The 9,976-nt window shown below is 49.5% G+C and overlaps 1 protein-coding gene across 1 annotated transcript in view; it reads right to left on the minus strand.

Moving 5' to 3' along the window:
- Positions 1–8,659, minus strand: part of LOC147665144 (peroxisomal membrane protein PEX16-like) — a 43,170-nt gene extending 34,511 nt beyond the window's left edge. The window contains exons 1-4 of the mRNA XM_086949733.1: positions 8,472–8,659; positions 4,310–4,345; positions 1,589–1,665; positions 975–1,108 (exon numbers count right to left, since the gene is read on the minus strand). Of these exons, the coding sequence (XP_086805859.1) occupies positions 975–1,108; positions 1,589–1,665; positions 4,310–4,345; positions 8,472–8,598 (374 nt within the window). The 5' untranslated portion in view covers positions 8,599–8,659. The remainder of the gene's footprint in view (positions 1–974; positions 1,109–1,588; positions 1,666–4,309; positions 4,346–8,471) is intronic.
- Between the last annotated feature and the right edge of the window lie 1,317 nt (positions 8,660–9,976).

The following is a 9,976-nucleotide window of genomic DNA, read 5'->3' on the forward strand; positions in this document are numbered from 1 at the left end:
AAAAAACCCTCCTCCCAATTCAGGGATACCCTTGCTCCAGAGTTACCGGCTGGTGCCTCTGCTGCACCTCTGACGATGATCCCACAGCTCCCATCCAGGGCCAATGAGAGTGGGCTGGTGGGAGATGAAGACACTGCCTGAGCAGACTGGCACCAAGCCTCTGGGACCTTTGCTGCTGGTCAATCCTGGGACTGGTCCTGCACTGTTTTGGGGCAGGGAGAGGAGATGTGCAAACAACCAATTGCCAGTACCAGTGAAGAAGGCGGCGGAGCCCTTTGCTTCGCTTGCATCCCCAACCTTTGTGTCCCTCATTGCGCTCCTCTCCTGATCGATCAATGTTCCCAGGTGCAGTTATTCTGCCAAACTAATGTGGTAAAATGCACGTTTATGAGCCCTCACCCAGGAGACCTGTGCACCCTTCCTTGCCCACCAACTGACTGTTGGCCAAGCAACAAGACTACCAGTAGGACATCATCAGGAGCTGCGCAAACATGGCAGAGGAGCAGTAAACAGGAGAGCCCACAGATGACACTTTAGCTGCCACACTAAAGCCCAGGCAGGTCTGCTGCTAGGGAAAGATCCACACAGCCTTTCATGCAGTTACAAAAGAGTCTGGTAGCTGCCAAGGCTTAGTGTAATACAAAGCACATCAGATGGAACACCTGCAGCAACACATGTAGTAAGGTCATCTCTCATTCAAGACTTTACAGGAAAAGAGGGAGAGGGGAGTAAAGAAGGTACGACTTATAGATTTCAAAACCACTTGAGTAGCAGAGGTATGTGCCAACAGAAAACGCCCACAGGGAAAGAGACAGAGTGGGTGGAGAAGAGAAGCAAACGCACCAGCCTGGAAAAGGTACATGTATAGGCAGAGAATGAAAAAGAAAGGCAGAGGGACAGCTCCTTGTGCTGGAAAGGACTATCTTTCCAAAACCCACAGGAATCAGCAGTCGCTCCCCTACAAGAATACTTACTTCGCCAGCTGAATGAGAACGATGACTGCCCACCGGCCCACGTCACCCCACGCCTTGGCAGCGCCCAATTCGATAAAAACTTCTACACACTCCAGCACACTAAGCCACGTCATCAGCTTCTGCTGGGACAGGGGCTGCCAAAAAAGAGAGACAAGAAGTGAGATATGATTGGAGCAGTAACCACAAGGGACAAGAGAGAAGGATTGTGGCCTAGGAGAAGGGCCTCTGGGTGGCGAGGGCGAAAGGGAATGCGTTGGGAGGGTGAAAGGGATTGTGGAGGGCAATAGGAGCAAGGATGGTAAAAAATGAGAAGGGGGCAGGAGCCACAGATGACAAAGAGGAGAGCAGTGGAGAGTTCGCAAGATAGGATGAGGGGAAGGAAGGGACCAGGAAAAGTTAAAGAAACAAGGCGTATGGTGGAGGTGGGGGATGTGGGAGGCACTGAGACAGAGAAATGAGATGAGAACAGAAGATCACCAGGGTAAGAAGATTTTGCAAGGGAAGAAAGGAGACGCGTCTTCGAGTGCCCCAGGATACAGAGTCCCAGCGCGGTTGTTATTTGAGGATGGACATCAAGAGAAGCGACAAGAGGCAGAGAGTAGGAACCAACTCACCACAGGAAGGGACTGCCGGAGCTGCTTCCGCAGGATGGCATCATTCAGGAGCACAAGCAGATTGGATGCAGAGTAGACTAAAGAGCAAGAGAGGGAGAGGCGTTCACTCAACTGTAGATCAGAGCTCTGGATTCATTCCAACAACTACAACAACCCCCCAAGCTTCCTCATCAGCAACACTATTTCGTACACTCCACTCCAAACACTGCACCATCAATTACCCACCCATCATCCTTCTGAAACCTCAGCCACAACAGTCACCCGACCACCAACTCCCAATAACCACACTCCTCTGCAGTCATCCACCCTGCAGCGCCTTTCCACAACAAGCACTGGCGTTGCCAATAGGTCTCGCAGTAGGAAAGTTGGAGCTATTACAATTGCAAATAATGCCTTTTATTTTTATTTTGCATGTTAAAAACATAAAGGGCTTTGTCATTTACAAAACCAATATCTCCAACTTTCCTACTGCGAGACCTATTGTGCACTGCACAGTGTGTGTGAAAGTGGCACTGCGTGGGTGTGAGTGGCTTTGAGTGAGTGGCGTTGCGTGGGTGAGTGGCGTTGCGTGTGTGCGAGTGGCGTTGCGTGTGTGCGAGTGGCGTTGCGTGTGTGCGAGTGGCGTTGCGTGTGTGCGAGTGGCGTTGCGTGGGTGCGAGTGGCGTTGCGTGGGTGCGAGTGGCGTTGCGTGGGTGCGAGTGGCGTTGCGTGGGTGTGAGTGGCGTTGCGTGGGAGCGAGTGGCGTTGCGTGGGAGCGAGTGGCGTTGCGTGGGAGCGAGTGGCGTTGCGTGGGTGCGAGTGGCGTTGCGTGGGTGCGAGTGGCGTTGCGTGGGTGCGAGTGGCGTTGCGTGGGTGCGAGTGGCGTTGCGTGGGTGCGAGTGGCGTTGCGTGGGTGCGAGTGGCGTTGCGTGTGCGAGTGGCGTTGCATGTGCGAGTGGCGTTGCGTGTGTGAGTGGCGTTGCATGGTTGAGTGGCGTTGCATGGTTGAGTGGCGTTGCATGGTTGAGTGGCGTTGCATGGTTGAGTGGCGTTGCGTTGTTGCGTGGCGTTGCGTGGTTGAGTGGCGTTGCATGTGTCAGAGGCTAAATGTAGCACAGGGAGACCTCCAGCGGTAAGACAATCAAAAACAACTTAGAAAACATTTCACAGTATGAAAAGATCAAACTCATGAACGAGCGTGATACACCTCAGCTAAAAATCATGATAAATAACAACACACATTAGAAGTGAAACTGCAAGTACAGAAGGACCAGCTTTGCTTGTTTAAAACTCAGAGGCAAAAGAAGAGGACATATGAACTTATGACATACGCTCTCCCACTTCAGGCAGATGAGTGTAATGTGTAAAGCGTCTTGTGGAGCAACCATGTCACATGAGCAGATCGTGGAGTCTGAGAATGGCAGCCGAAGCAAATACAAACAAGAGGAATGACTGTGAGGCGCATTGGTGTGAAGCACATCAAAGGGCTTCTCCTCCCCTAATTAGGTGAGGAGAAGCCGTTTCGGGGAACTGAAAGTACGGCCGGCCATGAATAATTAGGGGAGGAGAAGCCCTTTGATGTGCTGGGCTGGCTGGCCCTGAATGCGCGTGCATGTTTGAGTGGCGTTGCATGGTTGAGTGGCGTTGCATGGTTGAGTGGCGTTGCATGGTTGAGTGGCGTTGCGTTGTTGCGTGGCGTTGCGTGGTTGAGTGGCGTTGCATGTGTCAGAGGCTAAATGTAGCACAGGGAGACCTCCAGCGGTAAGACAATCAAAAACAACTTAGAAAACATTTCACAGTATGAAAAGATCAAACTCATGAACGAGCGTGATACACCTCAGCTAAAAATCATGATAAATAACAACACACATTAGAAGTGAAACTGCAAGTACAGAAGGACCAGCTTTGCTTGTTTAAAACTCAGAGGCAAAAGAAGAGGACATATGAACTTATGACATACGCTCTCCCACTTCAGGCAGATGAGTGTAATGTGTAAAGCGTCTTGTGGAGCAACCATGTCACATGAGCAGATCGTGGAGTCTGAGAATGGCAGCCGAAGCAAATACAAACAAGAGGAATGACTGTGAGGCGCATTGGTGTGAAGCACATCAAAGGGCTTCTCCTCCCCTAATTAGGTGAGGAGAAGCCGTTTCGGGGAACTGAAAGTACGGCCGGCCATGAATAATTAGGGGAGGAGAAGCCCTTTGATGTGCTGGGCTGGCTGGCCCTGAATGCGCGTGCATGTTATCACGTGGTTCACGTGAACAGCATGAAAACCGCGGGGCTGAAAGCCCTTTGGTTTGAAGATGTTTTCGCCACTTGAATTCTCGCTCCGCTCGATGCGCTTGCGCACATCGATAGGTCGCGAGACCTAAAAACCTTAACTTATCCCCACTGGACACCAACCGTACAGCACATAACAGACCCCTCTACAACGCCCCCTTCATTCTGTCACCCTACCCCATACATCAGTCTTGTAGAGTACCCTCTACCTGAAATCACTTTTAAGATCATCCGATACACCACAACTTACTAAATTATCCCAACTTTTGCAACATGTTGGTTCCTACAAACACCTTCCAGTAAGCACCCCAACAAAACTCCACGCCTCATCACAGAATACCACATTGCTATATCTCAAACCAACACCCGCCACTTCCCTCATGCACCCAAGCAAGTGAAAACGATGCAGAAACCCAAATCATACCCACAGTATATTATCAAAGCATCCTCCATACATACCAAGCTCGGAGAGTTCATGGGAATCCGAAGAGCGACCTGGGGGGGAAAACATGTAAATGTTACAAAGAGCAAACGCTGGAGACTGGGTGTGCAGCGATGTCGCCAAACAGTAAAGTTCGCGGCAGCCTCCTAAGTACTCATGGCTGGACATAGTAAAAATAGGGACCTTCTTTAAACTCCACAATTCATAGAAAGCGCGGGCACCACACTGCACTCAGTTTTGAAAGAGAATGAGGGATTTTGTACAGCAGCTAGACTGCTGTCACCACTGCTCATACTGACTTGGGAGTTAAACCCATATATCTCCGATAAACGTTTTAAAAGTTTGCTTCAGTGAATCTAGGAAGCTATGCCTGTCCTTGCTAGGTAGGGCTTGTAGGTAAAGGGCGACAGGTTAAGGACATCGCCTGTTTGGGCCTGGAAATGGCTTGGACAAGAAACTCTTCCACTCCACTTCCAGACCCTGCGTAAGCGGCCACTCGCCATCACAGGGGACTTCTGTTCCTGGCTGGCGGGGACTATCATTCCTGGGTACAGACACCTTTACACATCCAGAGTGCGGTGACAGCGAGCACTTGCCGGCTGTAGGGGATTATCGCTTCTGGGTTCGGTCACCTTACTGGGCACTATGAGGTCTGCACTCCTGCATACACCCCTTTATTGAACACCAGGGGATTGTCACTCCTGGATACACCCCTCATACACATCCAGAGGGTGGGGGTGGGGGTGGCTCTCCATGGGCTCCAGGGCGCGGGCACTCCACTGACCCACCACTTGGGTTCCAAGGATTACCATGCCTGACTACAGACAACCTCCTAGGCACTTGAGGTTTATCACCATGGATCCAGCCCACCAGATCAACAAGGCACAGAGCCGCCACCAGGTCCAATGCAACTCCCGGAGAAAAAGAACGGCAATCCCAGGACATCCCAGTGATAACCAGATGCCAGGTCAGGTTCACAGGACGTGACTAGTTGCGCCTGGACTTGAAGCCCACTAAGGTCGTTTGTGGCTACAACAGTCACGGGCTACAGTCGCCACAGTTGTACTCGCCTACATAATCCCCCAGCTCTGTACCCCACCAGCTCACACTCCAATCCTAGCTCAGGCCACAGCCAGAGCACTCCATATTGACCCCACACCCTTGCCCCACCAATATTACTCCTTCTACACCAGGCGCTACCTCTGCAAAGCACCAACAAGAGAGCAGAGGCGAGCACCCTACTCCTCAGAGTTAGAGGCGTGAACCAGAACTGTCTCAACATATCTAATCTACTTTCAGAAGCAGCGCCCGACCTCGCTTCCATCACGTAAAGAAGACAGTGAGGACTCTGCCATAAAGCCAGGCGCCATAAAGCCATTCCACCTGTATGTTGCACCATCACCAGCAAGATTGGGGAAGGCCAAGCAGCCATCCACCAGCTGCAAATCCTTGGTGGTAAGATGCCCCTCCAGCTTTCACTGGTTCCCGCCGCTAGATCTATAGCATGCCTTCTACCAATGGAGAGATTGAGGACAGGTGACTAGAAGCAATGTCCAAGACTATACTAATCCACCCTGACCCATACAACCTAGGTTACCTAAGCCCCTGGTTCGACAAGACGTACTTAATAACAATCATAGCCACAAAGTTCAATCTCGATTAGTTACAACCGCCAACAAATCACATCTGGTGCAGCCCGTCCCAGTGATCACGTCCTGGGTGTCCTAGTCGCCCCACACCCTCCTAGAGGGTCGCACTGGTGACTGCTGACACAGTCAACTGGACCAACCAGAGAGTTAGTACCTAAAGGATCAACCTAGAGGTCATTAAAGCTTGATTTGATCTTGCTACATCTGTTATGCGATCAAAGACAGAGGTCATACGGCACATTATGTCTTCTTACAAATTGCTGCTTATTCTACCCTGGAGATTGTGGTGTATTTTTCTTTCTCTGATTGCAAAGCTAGAGGGTTTTGTTAAGTGAACCGTCTGAGAAGTATGCTGGACACACTACATTTGAATAACTTGTAAATAAACTGTACAAATATTTCAAAATATATTTAGGTAGAAAGCACATTTTTGTAGTTCTGAAGTGAGATGAAAACAAGGATTTAACAGGATCAAAATAAAATTTGAAAAATTTACTTTGCAATCTGCAAATTGTAAATATTTTTGTTGAAACCCAATTTCCATAGATTCGTTTATACACCATGTATGTAGCGTTTTCAGTAAAACTGCAGGTCAGTAGAAATGTTTGTGGCTATTTCAATGGAAACTGTCTGCCGCCAGTCAATAACAGTCTGCTACCACATCATGCTTTAATAATATATTTACTAAATGTGAGAGTTTTAAAATATGCACTAACATTTCTGCCCCGATGACAATGCTATTAGTGAACTAAAAAGGCAAGCCCGGGGTCGTGCGTACCCTAGATGTGGACTACATTTTAATTATTATACATTTAGCAAAAGTTTAGACTATTAAATCAAAACAAGGGAGTTTTTGTGTAGGCGTGGACAATAAATTCTGCTCTGCCGGTAGAGTTTTGCCCACCAGATTGACACTTATAATGTGGATTTTCGGCATAACTACCAACAGCTGTGTGGCGGAGTTATTTTTTTTTAGTGCGGCTCACCGACGTTATCTTCACGAGTAAGAACTGTAGCCCCCTGGCATGATTTTCGGCATCCGGACAGCACTCGGTGACATTTTCTCAATGCAGGCAGCAGCGACAGTTCGCACGCGAGAAAGCTGCAGTTCGAGAAGATAATCTACTCGAGCTGCATCAAGGAAGCAATGTCCTCTGGCGCGCCGCATGGTGCTGTTCACGCTGATTTTACAGGGTGAAACAAGTTCCTGGTGCTAAATATCAGGGCGACGTGCCAATTCTGCCCGCTCACAGAACTCCGCGGAGTTTTGATGTAACTCTGCAGAATTCCGTGGAGTGAGACTCTGCGAGTTTCGCTCACCGCTATTTTTATACAGCTGACATGCCCAACTCACACTTTTGCAGGCGCGCTTGTACATAATAAATAAGAAAAAGGTGACTCAGTGAAATAAATATTTGCTTAGGATCACACAATTTTAGACAAGTTTATGGGTGAAACGCATTAGTTAGGTCGAGTAAATTACTCTATCACTACACCTACAGATCTGGTCATATTTTTCTGATTTTTTGAGGCCTGCAGAGTTAAGAACAAGAAGAAAGCCACATGCCTGAATAACAAGATAGGCAAATGTGCCTACAAGGAGGCCATCAGAATCACAAAAATACAACACTACTCCACATGTTTAACCGGTGCCCATCAAAGGAACTCCACAAGACCCTAGCAGCATTCTGCAATCCAAAGTGTCAAAGTGCAGACGTTGCATGATCGCGAGCCTTATATGGACAAATGTCAATAGAACTGATCTGAAGAGCTGGAGACAAGTCCTCCTACCCACACAATCCCCTCTAAGATGGTTGCTACCAACCTCCCATCTCTCATCACATTTAGCGTCTCCTGAGATTGAATTCTACATAATCAACGCAATCAACCAACAAGATAAGCGTCAGGCCTGGCTCCCAAAAATCCTTCAAGATACGTTCTGCACAAGCTAAACATGGGAGAACTACAGGCATACTACACAAGTCCATAGAACTGTTTAAAACGTTAATAAGCTTACTCTGTGCTTTACCATAGGGACATCTCTGCTACATGTCAAAAATTACAAGTAGTGACTTTACATTTGGAAATTAAGTTGACATTTAAGCTTATGTTCTGTAGTGAATGGAGACTTCTAAATGGGGAGCCACTTATAGTGCAAGAGTAAAGTTACACGTGCAGATGTATTCACATGTAAGTGAACCTCTGTGCATAGGCTGTGTTTGTACACACAGGCACTGTGCCCTCGCTTCACCCACATGCAGTGGTGACCGCAGAAGCAGAGGGGACTCGTGCCCCGGGTGCCCCCGGGTTCATGGCACAGACTTATGTCTGTCGCCTCCATCAGCAGGTGTGTGTGGCACGTGAGCCCAGGTGTGCTGCACCAGGCACAGGTGCCACGAGCCCAGAGCCCAGGGGCGCCCGGAGCGCCCTGTGCTCGCGAACAGGTCACCCGCAGGCGAGGAGCCGCGCACACAGGCGCATTCCGGGCGCTATGCCTGCGCTTCGAGGCGCTGCGGGCGCGCGCACTCACTGGCCAGCAGGTAGGAGAGCGCGCGCACGGCGCCCTCCAGCTGCGCCGCCGCGCCCGGGGTCCGCGCCACGTAGTCCTGGTAGCGCCTCGGCAGGAGCAGCAGCCTCTGGGCGCAGCGCGCGGCCATGGCTCCGGCGGGGGGTGCACCCTGGACCCGGCGGGCGCTTCCTGTTCCTGCATCCGGGGCCTGGGAGGAGGGGGGCGGGGCAGAGGGAGGGGGCGTGGCTATACGGGGGAGGGGGGAGGAGAGAGCCGCGGACCCGTGGGGAGAGGCGGGCCGAGGGGAGGGGCCGGAGGAGGAGGCGGAGACCGGGCTTCAAGTCAGGGAGGGAGCTCGTGAAGGGGCGTGGCCGATGCAAGTTAGGGCGTGGCCTAAAAAGTCAGCACAAATCTGTGCTGTGCATAGTGTGTCGTCAGCCTGGTAATGTGCTTCTGTCAATGCGACCAGATATATAATACAAGTAACATAATACCTACAAAAAACAGCAATATTGCCTGCGCCAGCGGTTCTTTGTTGCATATGATAAAGATTTAAAAAAAAGGGGGTGGTGATGAACAGAGTGTCTGAATTGAGCAGACCACTCTTACCCAGTCCAAAGATCAGGGCTTGATCCATCACCGTTATTTATCTCACTGCCCCATCCCAGCTCAGAACCTGGCTATATGCAAATCAGTCTGTCCCTGGCCCAGTGCATCATGGGAACAGGGCAGACTAAACTACCAAGCCAATTCTTTACCAGAAAGGAGACAAGCTACCGGGGACCGGTTTCTGGCATTTCAGCCTCTTCGGCCCGGCTTGCTTGCTTGTTTCCTTCCCAGTGTAAGAATTGGCTTTTGTAGTTTGGTTTGCCCTGTTCCCATCATGCACTGGGACAGGAACAGACTAATTTGCATACAGCCAGGTTCTGAAACTGGGATGGTGCAGTGAGCTAAAAAACGGTGTTGGATCTAGCCCTGATCTCTTGACTGGGTGAGAGCTTTCTGCTTAATTCAGAGACTCTGTCCCTCACCACCCCTTGTTGTAAATATGCATATGATAAAGAAGCAACAACTAAGGCTTCGTAGAATAGAATATTGACAATGCTTCAGATGAAATGATGAGAAAGGAGTATCTTTGAAGTTTTATTTTTTTAATGCGATTTTATATAGCGCGAACATTACCCGAAGGTGTCAGAGAGCTTTACATAAGTAATATAAGGACTAAGGATTACATGAGTTACATAAAAGATACAAACAGAAAAAAATGCAAATATACAAGTTGTAGAGTCACACAAGGAAGAGATACAAATGGATATACTCTAAGAGTCACATAGGAATGGTAGAGAGTACAAAGGTCTAAACATATACTAGTGGTTAGAGTTATCTCTATATACATATATATACAAATAATAGATTTTCTCAGGTCAAGACCCAAAAAAACAGGAGAGCAGAGTTCCATTAAGTGGGGTCGGAGGGGGGACGCAGTCACAGCACCAAGGGAGGGCAGTAGAATGTCTGCTGTTTGG

The sequence above is a fragment of the Lissotriton vulgaris genome, unplaced genomic scaffold (genome assembly GCF_964263255.1).
Source record: "Lissotriton vulgaris unplaced genomic scaffold, aLisVul1.2 SCAFFOLD_3981, whole genome shotgun sequence".
Taxonomy (NCBI): Eukaryota; Metazoa; Chordata; class Amphibia; order Caudata; family Salamandridae; genus Lissotriton; species Lissotriton vulgaris.